This window comes from Giraffa tippelskirchi, chromosome 5 (assembly GCF_054371585.1).
Source record: "Giraffa tippelskirchi isolate mGirTip1 chromosome 5, T2T-mGirTip1v1.2.pri, whole genome shotgun sequence".
In the NCBI taxonomy this organism is placed as follows: Eukaryota; Metazoa; Chordata; class Mammalia; order Artiodactyla; family Giraffidae; genus Giraffa; species Giraffa tippelskirchi.
This window is the reverse complement of record NC_137279.1, coordinates 191,348,319-191,366,925: the sequence shown is the minus strand read 5'-3', so window position 1 is coordinate 191,366,925 and position 18,607 is coordinate 191,348,319. Positions and strand designations below refer to the sequence as shown.

The 18,607-nt window shown below is 46.6% G+C and overlaps 1 protein-coding gene across 22 annotated transcripts in view; it reads right to left on the bottom strand.

Annotated features, from left to right (window-relative positions):
- Positions 1-18,607, bottom strand: part of IFT54 (intraflagellar transport 54) — a 73,759-nt gene that overhangs the window by 43,060 nt on the left and 12,092 nt on the right. For 14 of the 22 annotated variants that reach the window (XR_014053961.1, XM_081491274.1, XM_081491276.1 and 11 more), the window contains exon 7: positions 17,857-17,932. Coding sequence is in view for 21 of the 22 variants with exons in the window: in XM_081491274.1 (XP_081347400.1) it covers positions 17,857-17,932 (76 nt within the window). In the remaining variant the exon portion in view is untranslated. Of the gene's footprint in view, positions 1-2,865; positions 2,965-15,172; positions 15,275-17,856; positions 17,933-18,607 lie in introns of all 22 variants that reach the window. The other 8 variants (XM_081491270.1, XM_081491273.1, XM_081491269.1 and 5 more) reach the window with 2 other exon arrangements.

The following is an 18,607-nucleotide window of genomic DNA, read 5'->3' as shown; positions in this document are numbered from 1 at the left end:
AACAACCTTTCAGTATTGAAATCTTTTTTTATATACTTTGAAATCGTTCACAGAACAATGTCATATAGATGAAGCAAACATGCCAGAACCTCAGGACCGCCCAGCCCGGGTGAGAGGCACACAAGTGCCAATCGTTCTATTCTACTTTCATCTATTTTTCATAATGAAAACTTCTAAACAACGAAAGAACATGAAACGAGGGAACCCAAGCAAAATAAAGAGACGGATGGATAAGGTTCCAGGAGACCTCAGACTGTCACACGGCTGCAGGAGGACCGAGTCTCCTCAGACAGCCTGCATGACAACGGGAGCAGGGAAAGACAGCGTTCGTATTTTGAGAAAGAAATGGACGAATCTCTTGCTGAACTTTTCGATCCGCCTGAAAAGGCAAATGAGAACCACCAAGCCCATACGCTCTCCCGGGACTCCGCACAGTGACGCCGGCTGGCTGGCCCGGCAGCGGTCAGCGTGACAAGGCACAGTTTCAGTCTGAAGCGCTGGCCGGGTGTAGACGGGGACTGAGAGAGACCGGCGCCACTGGGCCTGGAGGCTTAAGGAACCCTAAGGCCGGCTGGCGAGCCCTGGATTCCGGGAGTCCAGGGGCGGCCGGGGCGGGATGACACATGTGATGACGGGGACCCCGGGGGAGCGCAGGGACAGGCTCGAGGGAGGAAGGGCCTGTGGGGAGGGCCCCCCAAACCCAGGTCTCCAGGACCACGCCCGGGCACAGCGAGTGCTTAGGACCCGGCTCATGGCCACCAGGTGGCACCAGGCGCCCCTGCATCCCTGCAAAGCACGGGTCTGGGACCCCTGGTCAGTGCTCTGGGCGCCTTCAACGCACAACTTCTATTATTTTCACAGCTGCACATAAAGGTCTATTAAGATCCATACACAGAGAAGGCAATGGCACCCCACTCCAGTACTCTTGCCTGGACAATCCCATGGACAGAGGAGCCTGGTAGGCTGCAGTCCATGGGGTCACTAGGAGTCCGACACGACTGAACGACTTCACTTTCACTTGTCACTTTCATGCATTGGAGAAGGAAATGGCAACCCACTCCAGTGTTCTTGCCTGGAGAATCCCAGGGACGGGGGAGCCTGGTGGGCTGCCGTCTATGGGGTCGCACAGAGTCGGACACGACTGAAGCGACTTAGCAGCAGCAGCAGCAGCAGCAAGATCCCTACAGTGCTACTGTGTGTCTCAAGAACTCTCTGACTTGACTTTAAACTCATCACACCCTCTCGGAACAGTGCTGGCTCACCCCAACTGGGGGCTCCGGCAGCTGTGTGAGTGACCAGCACTAAAACATCATGCATGGCTCGCCAGTGACAAGGCAGCCACTGCGTGGACCCTCCAGGCAGGTCCTCCCACACCCGGCACCCACGAGGAGACACCAGCGCAGCAAGAACACCCTGCGGCTCGCTCCGGGCCAGCGGGTACATGGGTCTGGGTCTGGAGGCGAGGTGCGTCCACGTGGGCTGCCTGGCTGCCCACACGGGGCAACCTCTCACTCTGGCTTCACCCCCGGCCTGCTCCCCTCTCACACGGCTCCGGGACCCCCGAGGGGCTGAGAAAAGCTCCCGCAGAAGTGAATAAACCATCACGAGATGTGGCTGAGCAGCACAACCCGTGTGGTCACTGAGAACGGAGTGTCCATCCGTAAGAAAGCGCTCTGCCCCGATGTAGGTCACTCGTCCCCCACACTGCTCAAGACCCAGATACACCGCGCAGGGCTGACCTACTTGGAACAGAACAACCACAGATCGTCACTGCTGAACTGACGATGGAGCAGAAGGCTTGCACACACATCTCTTAGACAAGCAAAAATATGAGGAAAGGCAGACTGCAAGCACAGAAAGATGGGCCTGCTGTTATTCTAGCTACAATTACTGAATTTTTACAAACCAGACAGATCTGAGGCCAGCTCAGCCCAGAAAAATGTTTACCTTTCCCTGAAGTCAAGATTTATGCTATATCCCCCCTTAAATGTCACTCAAGAATTGCCACGTTTCTGAAGAACTGAGTTAAACATCACGGAAGATGACACGCAGCCATCATCTCGGATGATCCCCTGAGATTCCGGATCCACACACCTGACCCCACGGTGCCAGCAGGGCGAGGATGCGCGCTAACCTCATGGTGCCAGCAGGGCAAGGATGTGCGCTAAACCCATGGTGCCCACAGGACACGTGCACACAGCGCGCTGCCAGCCTCAGACGTAAAGCGCGTGCCCTAGGGATGCTGCCCCAGGTGCTCCCAGCAAGCGCCTTAAAATAGTTACTGTGGCCAGGCCACGCTCGTGCTCAGCCATGCCTGACTCTTTGCAACCCCATGGACTGTAGCCCACCAGGCTCCTCTATCCAAGGGGGTTTCCAGGCAAGAAGACTGGAGCAGGTTGCCATTTCCGCCTCCAGAGGATCTTCCCAACCCGGGGATGGAACCCGCATCTCCTGCATCGCAGGCAGATTCTTTACTGCTGAGCCATGAGGGAAGCCCATTTACTGTGGAGCATTTTCTTAACAGATCACAGCAGAGCGGTCTGGTGGATAATTCTCCATCTGTCCACACCGGTTCATAAAATTCCAGCAACAAGATAAAAGAAAGCACTTTGACTTGGGTTCAGAAATGTCACACATAAAAAGGCATGAAAAGGTTAATAAATGTAAAGCTGAGTTACTCTTTTTCATCACAAAACTTAGCAGATTAAAGCAAACAGAGTATCAAGTTATTTCAGGTCTTCAATACATCGTAAAAACAATCGGATGAACATTAAAGTGGCGGGAATAATAATTAAAAAAAAAACCACCCTGAGATGTAAATATTTCTTATCAAAGCAGTGAGGAATTTAAAGAATATATTTTTCTTACCTATTTCTGAAGTTGTAGTGTCCTGATCTGGTTCATTATTTAATCCAGACACTATGGGGTCTAAAATTTTAGCTGAAATACTATTCTCCTTTCTTCCTGACATGAAATAGTTAACAACAGATTAAAATATTGCAAAGGCTTTTGTGTCCAGTTGCCTTGGTTGGGATTTACAGGGGTATCTGCCAAGGTTACCAACTAGCTGTCCCGTCTACTCAATGGTCAGTTCTCGGCCTCCACAGGACCCGCTCCCAGCAGCGCTGGGTACGACGCCCCCTTCCCTGGCTTCCAGGACGCCCGCTCTCCAAACTCCCCTCCACCGTGTTGGCCTGTGTCTCCTCTACCAGAGCCGCCCCCTCCCCTCCGACCCCCGAATCTCCTCGAGACTACTCACTGCATGAAGGTCCACATGCTACCCTGGGAACTCCCAGCTTCTTTCATGTTAACATCAGCTTCTCCAGGTCTCTCCCTGAACCCCAGGCCACACGCCCACCCGTGGTCTCAATACCTCTACACGGCTATCTTGAACATAATGCCTCCAGAACAGAAATCCTGGCCCAGCCACCCGATCTGCCAACCAGCTTCGCCCAGAGCTTTCCCCCCGTCCATAAATGACACCACCGAGGGTCAGGCTCCGGCCCCAGAACTGACCCTCCCTCTGACTCCTCTCCTCTTGAACAGGTGCCGCCCACTGCATCAGCACGCCCGTCACCCCACCCCGTTCTTCTCAGCGGGGACCCCGGAGCCCCCCGCCATCACAGCCTCCCCTGCACGAGGCCGCAGCCCCCTGGCGGCTCTCCGCCTCCCTCCTGCTCCCTGTAGTTTTAATGCGGGTGCTTCTCAAGCCCGGGCCTGTCTCCATCCTGCTGCCAGGGGCTGTGTTCACACTTTAAACAGCCCACCCGGCAGATGTAGCCTCCCGACGATCCCAGCCTGCCACTTGGGAGCCCGGTCTCCGGTCACTTGCCCTCTCTCTGCTCCAGCCTCTCCACCCGGCGTCCAGTCTCGCAAACAGGCAACCTGTCCCAGCTACGGGCCTCTGGCTAGTCCTGGACACCCGCAGCTCATGTGCTCAGCGACCGAGCTCTGTCCACACACCGCTACCCCAAAACCCCACTCCTCTTGGCTTTCTAACCCTTCAAAAGACTCTTTGCTACACTAATACAAAGGTATACACCCTGACAAAGCCTTTGACTGTGTGGATCACAATAAACTGTGGAAAATTCTGAAAGAGGTGGGAATACCAGACCATCTGACCTGTCTCTTGAGAAACCTGTATGCAGGTCAGGAAGCAACAGTTAGAACTGGATATGGAACAACAGACTGGTTCCAAATAGGAAAAGGAGTACGTCCAGGCTGTATATTGTCACCCTGCTTATTTAACTTCTATGCAGAGTACATCATGAGAAACGCTGGGCTGGAAGAAACACAAGCTGGAATCAATATTGCCGGGAGAAATATCAATAACCTCAGATATGCGGATGACACCACCCTTATGGCAGAAAGTGAAGAAGAACTAAAGAGCCTCTTGATGAAGGTGAAAGAGGAGAGTGAAAAAGTTGGCTTAAGGCTCAACGTTCAGAAAACTAAGATCATGGCATCTGGTCCCATCACTTCATGGGAAATAGATGGGGAAACAGTGGAAACAGTGTCAGACTTGATTTTTTTGGGCTCCAGAATCATGCTGATGGTGACTGCAGCCATGAAATTAAAAGACACTTACTCCTTGGAAGGAAGGTTATGGCCAACCTAGATAGCATATTTAAAAGCAGAGACATTACTTTGCCAACAAAGGTCCATCTGGTCAAGGCTATGGTTTTTCCAGTGGTCATGTATGGATGTGAGAGTTGGAAGGTGAAGAAGGCTGAGCGCTGAAGAACTGATGCTTTTGAACTATGGTGTTGGAGAAGACTCTTGAGAGTCCCTTGGACTGCAAGGAGATCCAATCAATCCATCCTAGAAGAGATCAATCCTGGGTGTTCATTGGAAGGTCTGATGTTGAAACTGAAACTCCAATACTTTGGCCACCTCATGCAAAGGGCTGACTCATTGGAAAAGACCCTGATTCTGGGTAGGATTAGGGGCGGGAGGAGAAGGGGATGACAGAGGATGAGATGGTTGGATGGCATCACCAACTCGATGGACATGGGTTTGGGTAGACTCCGGGAGTTGGCGATGGACAGAGAGGCCTGGCGTACTGCAATTCATGGGGTCGCAAAGCGACTGAACTGAACTGAACTGATACACCCTGACTGCCCCTTATTATCTAATAGAAGGTATACACCTGACCTCTACTTATTGTCTGATAGAAGGTGTACACCCTGACCTCTCCTTATTATCTGATAGAAGGTGCACACCCTGACCTCTCCTTATTATCTGATAGAAGGTGTACACCCTTACCTCTCCTTATTATCTGATAGAAGGTGTACACCCTGACCTCTCCTTATTATCTGATAGAATGTATACATCCTCACTTCTCCTTATTATCTGATAGAAGGTGTACACCCTGACCTCTCCTTATTATCTGATAGAAGGTGTACACCCTGATCTCTCCTTATTATCTGTTAGAAGGTGTACACCCTGACCTCTCCTTATTATCTGATAGAAGGTGTACACCCTGACCTCTCCTTATTATCTGATAGAAGTTGTACACCCTGACCTCTCCTTATTATCTGATAGAAGTTGTACATCCTGACTTCTCCTTATTATCTGATAGAATGTATACATCCTGACCTCTCCTTATTATCTGATAGAAGGTCTACACCCGGACCCCTCCTTATTATCTGATAGAATGTATACATCCTGACCTCTCCGTATTATCTGATAGAAGGTGTACACCCTGATCTCTCCTTATTATCTGATAGAAGGTGTACACCCTGACCTCTCCTTATATCTGATAGAAGGTGTACACCCTGACCTCTCCTTATTATCTGATAGAAGGTGTACACCCTGACCTCTCCTTATTATCTGATAGAAGGTGTACACCCTGACCTCTCCTTATTATCTGATAGAAGGTGTACACCCTGACCTCTCCTTATTATCTGATAGAAGGTGTACACCCTGACCTCTCCTTATTATCTGATAGAAGGTATACATCCTGACCTGTTATTATCTGATAGAAGGTGTACACCCTGACCTCTCCTTATTATCTGATAGAATGTGTACACCCTCACCTCTTATTATGATAGAAGGTGTACACCCTGACCTCTCCTTATTATCTGATAGAAGGTGTACACCCTGACCTCTCCTTATTATCTGATAGAAGGTAGACATCCTGACCTCTCCTTATTATCTGATAGAAGGTATACATCCTGACCTCTCCTTATCATCTGATAGACGGTGTACACCCTGACCTCTCCTTATTATCTGATAGAAGGTATACATCCTGACCTCTCCTTATTATCTGATAGAAGGTGTGCACCCTGACCTCTCCTTTTTATCTGATAGAAGGTGTACACCCTGACCTCTCCTTATTATCAGATAGAAGGTGTACACCCTGACCTCTCCTTATTATGTGATAGAAGCTGTACACCCTGACCTCTTCTTATTATCTGATAGAAGGTATACACCCCGACCTCTCCTTATTATCTGAGAGAAGGTGTACACCCTGACCTCTCCTTATTATCTGATAGAAGGTGTACACCCTGACCTCTCCTTATTATCTGATAGAAGGTGTACACCCTGACCTCTCCTTATTATCTGATAGAAGGTGTACACCCTGACCTCTCCTTATTATCTGATAGAAGGTGTACACCCTGACCTCTCCTTATTATCTGATAGAAGGTGTACACCCTGACCTCTCCTTATTATCTGATAGAAGGTGTACACACTGATCTCTTATTATCTGATAGAAGGTGTACACCCTGACCTCTCCTTATTATCTGATAGAAGGTGTACACCCTGACTTCTCCTTATTATCTGATAGAAGGTATACATCCCGACCTCTCCTTATTATCTGATAGAAGGTATACATCCTGACCTCTCCTTATTATCTGATAGAAGGTGTACACCCGGACCTGTCCTTCTTATCTGACAGAATGTATACACCCTGACCTCTCCTTATTATCTGATAGAAGCTGTACACACTGATCTCTTATTATCTGATAGAAGGTGTACACCCTGACCTCTCCTTATTATCTGATAGAAGGTAGACATCCTGACCTCTCCTTATTATCTGATAGAAGGTATACATCCTGACCTCTCCTTATCATCTGATAGACGGTGTACACCCTGACCTCTCCTTATTATCTGATAGAAGGTATACATCCTGACCTCTCCTTATTATCTGATAGAAGGTGTGCACCCTGACCTCTCCTTTTTATCTGATAGAAGGTGTACACCCTGACCTCTCCTTATTATCAGATAGAAGGTGTACACCCTGACCTCTCCTTATTATGTGATAGAAGCTGTACACCCTGACCTCTTCTTATTATCTGATAGAAGGTATACACCCCGACCTCTCCTTATTATCTGAGAGAAGGTGTACACCCTGACCTCTCCTTATTATCTGATAGAAGGGGTACACCCTGACCTCTCCTTATTATCTGATAGAAGGTGTACACCCTGACCTCTCCTTATTATCTGATAGAAGGTGTACACCCTGACCTCTCCTTATTATCTGATAGAAGGTGTACACCCTGACCTCTCCTTATTATCTGATAGAAGGTGTACACCCTGACCTCTCCTTATTATCTGATAGAAGGTGTACACACTGATCTCTTATTATCTGATAGAAGGTGTACACCCTGACCTCTCCTTATTATCTGATAGAAGGTGTACACCCTGACTTCTCCTTATTATCTGATAGAAGGTATACATCCCGACCTCTCCTTATTATCTGATAGAAGGTATACATCCTGACCTCTCCTTATTATCTGATAGAAGGTGTACACCCGGACCTCTCCTTCTTATCTGACAGAATGTATACACCCTGACCTCTCCTTATTATCTGATAGAAGCTGTACACACTGATCTCTTATTATCTGATAGAAGGTGTACACCCTGACCTCTCCTTATTATCTGAGAGAATGTGTACACCCTGACCTCTCCTTATTATCTGACAGAAGGTGTACACCCTGACCTCTCCTTATTATCTCATAGAAGGTGTACACCCTGACCTCTCCTTATTATCAGATAGAAGGTGTACACCCTGACCTCTCCTTATTATGTGATAGAAGCTGTACACCCTGACCTCTTCTTATTATCTGATAGAAGGTATACACCCCGACCTCTCCTTATTATCTGAGAGAAGGTGTACACCCTGACCTCTCCTTATTAGCTGAGAGAAAGTGTCCACCCTGACCTCTCCTTATTATTTGAGAGAAATTGTACACCCTGACCTCTCCTTATTATCTGATAGAAGGTGTACACCCTGACCTCTCCTTATTATCTGATAGAAGGTGTACACCCTGACCTCTCCTTATTATCTGATAGCAGGTATACATCCTGACCTCTCCATATTATCTGATAGAAGGTGTACACCCTGACCTCTCCTTATTATCTGATAGAATGTATACATCCTGACTTCTCCTTATTATCTGATAGAAGGTGTACACCCTGACCTCTCCTTATTATCTGATAGAAGGTGTACACCCTGACCTCTCCTTATTATCTGATAGAAGGTGTACACCCTGACCTCTCCTTATTATCTGATAGAAGGTGTACACCCTGACCTCTCCTTATTATCTGATAGAAGGTGTACACCCTGACCTCTCCTTATTATCTGATAGAAGGTATACACCCTGACCTCTCCTTATTATCTGAGAGAAGGTGTACACCCTGACCTCTCCTTATTATCTGATAGAAGGTGTACACCCTGACCTCTCCTTATTATCTGATAGAAGGTGTACACCCTGACCTCTCCTTATTATCTGATAGAAGGTGTACACACTGATCTCTTATTATCTGATAGAAGGTGTACACCCTGACCTCTCCTTATTATCTGATAGAAGGTGTACACCCTGACTTCTCCTTATTATCTGATAGAAGGTATACATCCCGACCTCTCCTTATTATCTGATAGAAGGTATACATCCTGACCTCTCCTTATTATCTGATAGAAGGTGTACACCCGGACCTCTCCTTCTTATCTGACAGAATGTATACACCCTGACCTCTCCTTATTATCTGATAGAAGCTGTACACACTGATCTCTTATTATCTGATAGAAGGTGTACACCCTGACCTCTCCTTATTATCTGAGAGAATGTGTACACCCTGACCTCTCCTTATTATCTGACAGAAGGTGTACACCCTGACCTCTCCTTATTATCTCATAGAAGGTGTACACCCTGACCTCTCCTTATTATCAAATAGAAGGTGTACACCCTGACCTCTCCTTATTATGTGATAGAAGCTGTACACCCTGTCTTCTTATTATCTGATAGAAGGTATACACCCCGACCTCTCCTTATTATCTGAGAGAAGGTGTACACCCTGACCTCTCCTTATTAGCTGAGAGAAAGTGTCCACCCTGACCTCTCCTTATTATCTGAGAGAAATTGTACACCCTGACCTCTCCTTATTATCTGATAGAAGGTGTACACCCTGACCTCTCCTTATTATCTGATAGAAGGTGTACACCCTGACCTCTCCTTATTATCTGATAGAAGGTATACATCCTGACCTCTCCTTATTATCTGATAGAAGGTGTACACCCTGACCTCTCCTTATTATCTGATAGAATGTATACATCCTGACTTCTCCTTATTATCTGATAGAAGGTGTACACCCTGACCTCTCCTTATTATCTGATAGAAGGTGTACACCCTGACCTCTCCTTATTATCTGATAGAAGGTGTACACCCTGACCTCTCCTTATTATCTGATAGAAGGTATACATCCTGACCTGTTATTATCTGATAGAAGGTGTACACCCTGACCTCTCCTTATCATCTGATAGAATGTGTACACCCTCACCTCTTATTATGATAGAAGGTGTACACCCTGACCTCTCCTTATTATCTGAGAGAATGTGTACACCCTGACCTCTCCTTATTATCTGATAGAAGGTATACATCCTGACCTCTCCTTATTATCTCATAGAAGGTGTACACCCTGACCTCTCCTTCTTATCTGACAGAATGTATGCACCCTGACCTCTCCTTATTATGTGATAGAAGGTATACATCCTGACCTCTCCTTATTATCTGATAGAAGGTATGCATCCTGACCTCTCCTTATTATCTCATAGAAGGTGTACACCCTGACCTCTCCTTATTATCTGACAGAAGGTGTACAGCCTGACCTCTCCTTATTATCTCATAGAAGGTGTACACCCTGACCTCTCCTTATTATCAGATAGAAGGTGTACACCCTGACCTCTCCTTATTATGTGCTAGAAGGTGTACACACTGACCTCTTCTTATTATCTGATAGAAGGTATACACCCCGACCTCTTCTTATTATCTGAGAGAAAGTGTACACCCTGACCTCTCCTTATTAGCTGAGAGAAAGTGTCCACCCTGACCTCTCCTTATTATCTGAGAGAAGGTGTACACCCTGACCTCTCCTTATTATCTGAGAGAAGGTGTACACCCTGACCTCTCCTTATTATCTGATAGAAGTTGTACACCCTGACCTCTCCTTACTATCTCATAGAAGGTGTACACCCTGACCTCTCCTTATTATCTGATAGAAGGAGTACACCTTGACCTCTCCTTATTATCTGATAGAATGTATACACCCTGACCTCTCCTTATTATCTGATAGGAGGTGTACACCCTGACCTCTCCTTATTATCTGATAGAAGGTGTACACCCTGACCTCTTCTTATTATCTGATAGAAGGTATACACCCCGACCTCTCCTTATTATCTGAGAGAAGGTGTACACCCTGACCTCTCCTTATTAGCTGAGAGAAAGTGTCCACCCTGACCTCTCCTTATTATCTGAGAGAAGGTGTCCACCCTGACCTCTCCTTATTATCTGAGAGAAGGTGTACACCCTGACCTCTCCTTATTATCTGATAGAAGTTGTACACCCTGACCACTCCTTATCATCTGATAGAAGGTGTACACCCTGACCTCTCCTTATTATCTGATAGAAGGAGTACACCTTGACCTCTCCTTATTATCTGATAGAATGTATACACCCTGACCTCTCCTTATTATCTGATAGGAGGTGTACACCCTGACCTCTCCTTATTATCTGATAGAAGGTGTACACCCTGACCTCTCCTTATTATCTGATAGAAGGTGTACACCCTGACCTGTCCTTATGATCTGATAGAAGGTGTACACCCTGACCTCTCCGAGTTATCTGATAGAAGGTGTACACCCTGACCTCTCCTTATTATCTGATAGAAGGTGTACACCCTGACCTCTCCTTATTATCTGATAGAAGGTGTACACCCTGACCTCTCCTTATTATCTGATAGAAGGTGTACACCCTGACCTCTCCTTATTATCTGATAGAAGGTATACACCCTGACCTCTCCTTATTATCTGAGAGAAGGTGTACACCCTGACCTCTCCTTATTATCTGATAGAAGGTGTACACCCTGACCTCTCCTTATTATCTCATAGAAGGTGTACACCCTGACCTCTCCTTATTATCTGATAGAAGGTGTACACACTGATCTCTTATTATCTGATAGAAGGTGTACACCCTGACCTCTCCTTATTATCTGATAGAAGGTGTACACCCTGACTTCTCCTTATTATCTGATAGAAGGTATACATCCTGACCTCTCCTTATTATCTGATAGAAGGTATACATCCTGACCTCTCCTTATTATCTGATAGAAGGTGTACACCCGGACCTCTCCTTCTTATCTGACAGAATGTATACACCCTGACCTCTCCTTATTATCTGATAGAAGCTGTACACACTGATCTCTTATTATCTGATAGAAGGTGTACACCCTGACCTCTCCTTATTATCTGAGAGAATGTGTACACCCTGACCTCTCCTTATTATCTGACAGAAGGTGTACACCCTGACCTCTCCTTATTATCTCATAGAAGGTGTACACCCTGACCTCTCCTTATTATCAGATAGAAGGTGTACACCCTGACCTCTCCTTATTATGTGATAGAAGGTGTACACCCTGACCTCTTCTTATTATCTGATAGAAGGTATACACCCCGACCTCTCCTTATTATCTGAGAGAAGGTGTACACCCTGACCTCTCCTTATTAGCTGAGAGAAAGTGTCCACCCTGACCTCTCCTTATTATCTGAGAGAAGGTGTACACCCTGACCTCTCCTTATTATCTGAGAGAAGGTGTACACCCTGACCTCTCCTTATTATCTGATAGAAGGTGTACACCCTGACCTCTCCTTATTATCTGATAGAAGGTGTACACCCTGACCTCTCCTTATTATCTGATAGAAGGTGTACACCTTGACCTCTCCTTATTATCTGATAGAATGTATACACCCTGACCTCTCCTTATTATCTGATAGGAGGTGTACACCCTGACCTCTCCTTATTATCTGATAGAAGGTGTACACCCTGACCTCTCCTTATTATCAGAGAGAATGTGTACACCCTGACCTCTCCTTATTATCTGATAGAAGGTATACATCCTGACCTCTCCTTATTATCTCATAGAAGGTGTACACCCTGACCTCTCCTTCTTATCTGACAGAATGTATGCACCCTGACCTCTCCTTATTATGTGATAGAAGGTATACATCCTGACCTCTCCTTATTATCTGATAGAAGGTATGCATCCTGACCTCTCCTTATTATCTCATAGAAGGTGTACACCCTGACCTCTCCTTATTATCTGACAGAAGGTGTACACCCTGATCTCTCCTTATTGTCTCATAGAAGGTGTACACCCTGACCTCTCCTTATTATCAGATAGAAGGTGTACACCCTGACCTCTCCTTATTATGTGATAGAAGGTGTACACCCTGACCTCTCCTTATTATCTGATAGAAGGTATACACCCCGACCTCTCCTTATTATCTGAGAGAAGGTGTACACCCTGACCTCTCCTTATTATCTGAGAGAAGGTGTACACCCTGACCTCTCCTTATTATCTGAGAGAAGGTGTACACCCTGACCTCTCCTTATTATCTGATAGACGGTGTACACCCTAACCTCTCCTTATTATCTGATAGAAGGAGTACACCTTGACCTCTCCTTATTATCTGATAGAATGTATACACCCTGACCTCTCCTTATTATCTGATAGGAGGTGTACACCCTGACCTCTCCTTATTATCTGATAGAAAGTGTACACCCTGACCTCTCCTTATTATCTGATAGAAGGTGTACACCCTGACCTGTCCTTATGATCTGATAGAAGGTGTACACCCTGACCTCTCCGAGTTATCTGATAGAAGGTGTACACCCTGACCTCTCCTTATTATCTGATAGAAGGTGTACACCCTGACCTCTCCTTATTATCTGATAGAAGGTGTACACCCTGACCTTTCCTTATTATCTGATAGAAGGTGTACACCCTGACCTCTCCTTATTATCTGATAGAAGGTGTACACCCTGACCTCTCCTTATTATCTGATAGAAGGTGTACACCGTGACCTCTCCTTATTATCTGATAGACGGTGTACACCCTGACCTCTCCTTATTATCTGATAGAAGGTGTACACCCTGACCTCTCCTTATTATCTGATAGAAGGTGTACACCCTGACCTCTCCTTATTATCTGATAGAAGGTATACATCCTGACCTCTCCTTATTATCTGATAGAAGGTGTACACCCTGACCTCTCCTTATTATCTGATAGAAGGTGTACATCCTGACTTCTCCTTATTATCTGATAGAAGGTGTACACCCTGACCTCTCCTTATTATCTGATAGAAGGTGTACACCCTGACCTCTCCTTATTATCTGATAGAAGGTGTACACCCTGACCTCTCCTTATTATCTGATAGAAGGTGTACACCCTGACCTCTCCTTATTATCTGATAGAAGGTGTACACCCTGACCTCTCCTTATTATCTGATAGAAGGTGTACACCCTGACCTCTCCTTATTATCTGATAGAAGGTATACATCCTGACCTGTTATTATCTGATAGAAGGTGTACACCCTGACCTCTCCTTATTATCTGATAGAATGTGTACACCCTCACCTCTTATTATGATAGAAGGTGTACACCCTGACCTCTCCTTATTATCTGATAGAAGGTGTACACCCTGACCTCTCCTTATTATCTGATAGAAGGTAGACATCCTGACCTCTCCTTATTATCTGATAGAAGGTATACATCCTGACCTCTCCTTATCATCTGATAGACGGTGTACACCCTGACCTCTCCTTATTATCTGATAGAAGGTATACATCCTGACCTCTCCTTATTATCTGATAGAAGGTGTGCACCCTGAGCTCTCCTTTTTATCTGATAGAAGGTGTACACCCTGACCTCTTATTATCTGATAGAAGGTGTACACCCTGACCTCTCCTTATTATCTGATAGAAGGTGTACACCCTGACCTCTCCTTATTATCTGATAGAAGGTGTACGCCCTGACCTCTCCTTATTATCTGATAGAAGGTGTACACCCTGACCTCTCCTTATTATCTGATAGAAGGTGTACACCCTGACCTCTCCTTATTATCTGAGAGAATGTATACATCCTGACCTCTCCTTATTATCTGATAGAAGGTGTACACCCTGACCTCTCCTTATTATCTGACAGAATGTATACATCCTGACCTCTCCTTATTATCTGATAGAAGGTGTACACCCTGACCTCTCCTTATTATCTGATAGAAGGTATACATCCTGACCTCTCCTTATTATCTGATAGAAGGTGTACACCCTGACCTCTCCTTATTATCTGATAGAAGGTGTACACCCTGACCTCTCCTTATTATCTGATAGAAGGTGTACACCCTGACCTCTCCTTATTATCTGATAGAAGGTGTACACCCTGACCTGTCCTTATTATCTGACAGAAGGTGTACATCCTGACCTCTCCTTATTATCTGATAGAAGGTATACACGCTGACCTCTCCTTCTTATCTGTCTTCCCCCTCTAGATCATACTCTTGATGAGGGCAGGGACCCCACAGACATTTGCAGAACAAAGGAAGGCTCCTGTGGACCATCGGCCAGGGCCTGAGCCGTGGCAGGCAACCTTCACTTGGGGGGTGTGGGGCGCCCTGTGGCTCGGACCTCAGGGTGGGCGTCCCCTCTGCCCTGCTCCACCCCGGCCGGCCGAGGGCACTGCTCCAGCTCCAGGTCCCCCTCCCAGAGCCAAGCAGGTGCATCTCCACTGCAGCAGCCACAGGGCTCCGTCTGCTCAGTGACCAAGCAGAGGATCCCGAGCTAAAGGTCCGACTCGCCAGCGCACACTCTCAGCCTCCCCTGGTGCTCACTCAGTCTTACCGAACTGTTTCACGGCATGCTCCTTCTTAGCTTTACTGTAGGAAGAGTTACGTTCTTTTTCAGGGGAGAGACTATTTTCACTGGTTCTAGAGTCCCTTCTTCCTGACATGAAATTGCACAATGAAAACATGTATTAATTGGTAATGCTGCATATTATTCAACAAATGAAATTAAAATGCATTCACTAGCTGAAAGTGCTTCACTTTGCTACAATTCACCAGTTAAGAATAAGCAAACAAAAAAAACCTCTCATATTCTTTGGAGAATGCTTTTTGGATCCTCTAGAGATTCTGGAATGGCTTTCAGATTCTCAGTATGTCTAACAAACATGACACTTGCCCCGACCCCACCCTTCTAGTAAACTCAAGGCTTCTTTTCTCAGCAGGAACACAGAGCGCCTGTGTCTCGCACACCTCCTGGGTGCCGGACACTCGCCCGAACACTACCTGTTACAAGAGGGGGCAGTGCCAGCTGTGCTGGGTGAGGGCCTGGGGTTAATAGGTCCATGCTTGGTGAGTGGGCAGGGAAGAAAAAAAAGAGTTCACCGATTTGACAACAGCTCAGTAGAGCTTAATGTCGCAAAGCCAGCAAATCTCTGATAACCAAATCTCTTAAAGACCACATAAAAGGAACCTTACGGTACAAGCTCACCGGTTAACTCAGATGCAAACACCCTGAGTTATTAGACAAGAAAAGCAGATGACATGACCGTCAGCTTAGAAAATGAAGAAAACCAATGCAACAACTCTGCATTAAGATTCGATACAGGCGAGACTGAAGACACAGCCACATAAATCAATAAAGCTTCTGTGTATAGTCCAACAATGATCAGTCCAAAAAATTAATGAGGTGAAGAAAGATGTACCATTTCCAGAGATCTGAAAACAAAACAACTGGGCGATCCCTGACTGGCGGACACACCCAAGCACCGCACACACGTCTCTGGAGAGGGAACCCCCCAGTCTAACTCGAAAGCAGCAGGGTCCAGGCGTCCCCAGAACAAAGCCCAGGCTTCACCCAAGTGCAGGCACCTCCTGACAAGTCTGTTTTCAGGAGGTGGGTCTGACTCATGAAACTCAAGTGACTGGAACATGTCTCTGCAACGGTAAGCAAATAAAATGGCTCTTCAATTTTTTTTTTTGAAAAGAAAAATGACAGGGAACTGACAGTGAAACAGAAAACGGTAGAGTAAGACAAACACAAATACACCCGACTCCAGACCCCAGACAGCCTGCAGGGAGACCGCGGGGCAGGGGAGGAAGCGTGATCATTAGGAGGCGACCCCGGACCACCTGGCAAGTGACTACGGAAAAACAAACCCAGAGTCTGGCTTTATATCCCAAATTAAAATAAGAGAGATAATCAAAGAGTGTAAATACGAAGACACGTGAGAAAACAAAATCTTCATCCCTCAAATCTCTGGACAAACCACACGAAAAAGGACTGGTGGTGCATAAAAATTAAACACCTAGGCAAGTCAGAAACCAAACACAGAATTAAAAAACTAAAAAGATACAAGAAACAAACACTTATTTAAAAATTGGCAACTATACAGTCCATGGAATTCCTCAGACCAGAATACTGGAGTGGGTAGCCTATCCCTTCTCCAGCAGATCTTCCTGACCCAGGAATCAAACCAGGGACTCCAGCATTCCAGGCAGATTCTCTACCAACTGCGCTATCAGGGATGCCCACATTAAGGAAGTTCACGCAAAGTAAGAGCACTCAGCCTCTGAGGGCTTTCTGTCTGTGAACATCAGCAAGGGCTCAAAACAATCCCAGAAGAAAATATAGGGGAGAGGGCAGAGACAGTCTCCCCCACAGCTGAAACCTCAGTACGTCCTTACCAGCCCCTGTGCCAGGAATCACACCTGGAAACCTGTCCCATAGAGACGGCCTGAAAGACAGATGAAGTTTCTGGCACAAAAACATTCGCTAACGCATTTATCAATGTCAAAGATTGAAACGTACCATCTAAGTTTAATGTCTCAATGAAGAATTTCAACAACTACATTCTTGCTATACTTCTTTAAGTTTTACAATTTAGGAAAAAGATGACTTTTTCGGGAACTACGACTGCTCACTCAAAGTAACTCCGTGCTTCCACTGAAAGCCTCCAGCACGGCTGGCCTCCGTCTGTCCCCCCCCCGCCCTGGACAGACTGACACTCTTCCCCTGGTCTGTCATAACAAGGCACCACCCTCGGGCAAACCCAGGCCAGGCTCTTCAGCCTCAGCTTTCAGCATGACCCCCAGGGACAGTTTCTGCTCTGTTTTAAACACTGTTTTAGACAGTCTGTAAACACCACCTAAGGGCAGGATGCTCTCCATGTCCCTGTGTCAGGATGAAACTAGCCTACCCGTTCAGAAGAGTCAGAGAGACACGGAAGACTAACAGATACTTCTGGAAAAAAAACACTGAATCATATCTTTTAGATCAGAACACAGATCTCCAGCAAAAGGTCTTCTCTGTCCCTGGTGTCGTGAGCTCACACACGCGTCCAGGTGCACGCACACGTGTGCGGATGTGAAGGCCATGTATCTGCATCCTTTTCACACAGTCTCTGTTCATTCCTTCCAAAGGCAAACCTGCATTCTATCCACAGAAGCTTTTCACCAGTGGATGCTGTGGTTAAGGCAGAGTCTGATACTTTCAGATACATTATATGATAAACTGTGCGATACCTTCCACTGAATTCTTGGATCGCCGCTTTGACGTCCTTGTTGTCACTGACCTGGATGCTCTGGTGGAAACCTCAGTCTTAAAAAAAAAGAAAAAAATTAATTGATGCCTCACCCAGCAACATCATGAGCAGATTTATTATTCAAGCTCGAGGAAAGGGCCAATAGGAAGCATGATAACACCCATAGGCTCTGAGCGGGGAGTGAAGGCGATCGGGGTGGCGGACCCGAGAGCAGGGAGCAAGGGCGATCGGGGCGGCCGGGCCTGAGAGCGGGGGTCAGAGGAAGCCGAGACCACCTTCACGCTAAACGCAGAACTGGACCTGAGATAGGGAGTCAGAAGGAAGCCGAAACTGCCTTCACACTAAACACAGAATCCCTCATTTTTTGTACAGCTCTAAAAAGGTCAGCTGGAGAAGGCAATGGCACCCCACTCCAGTACTCTTGCCTGGGAAATCCCACGGACGGAGGAGCCTGGTAGGCTATAGTCCATGGGGTCGCTAAGAGTCAGACACGACTGAGCGACTTCACTTTCACTTTTCCCTTTCATGCATTGGAGAAGGAAATGGCAACCCACTCCAGTATTCTTGCCTGGAGAATCCCAGGGACGGCGGAGCCTGGTGGGCTGCCATCTATGGGGTCGCACAGAGTCGGACACGACTGAAGCGACTTAGCAGCAGCAGCAGCAAAAAGGTCAGCCACTTACTGACCATCCCTTGAGAATCACTGTCTTACCAGCTGAGTTTATGAGGCC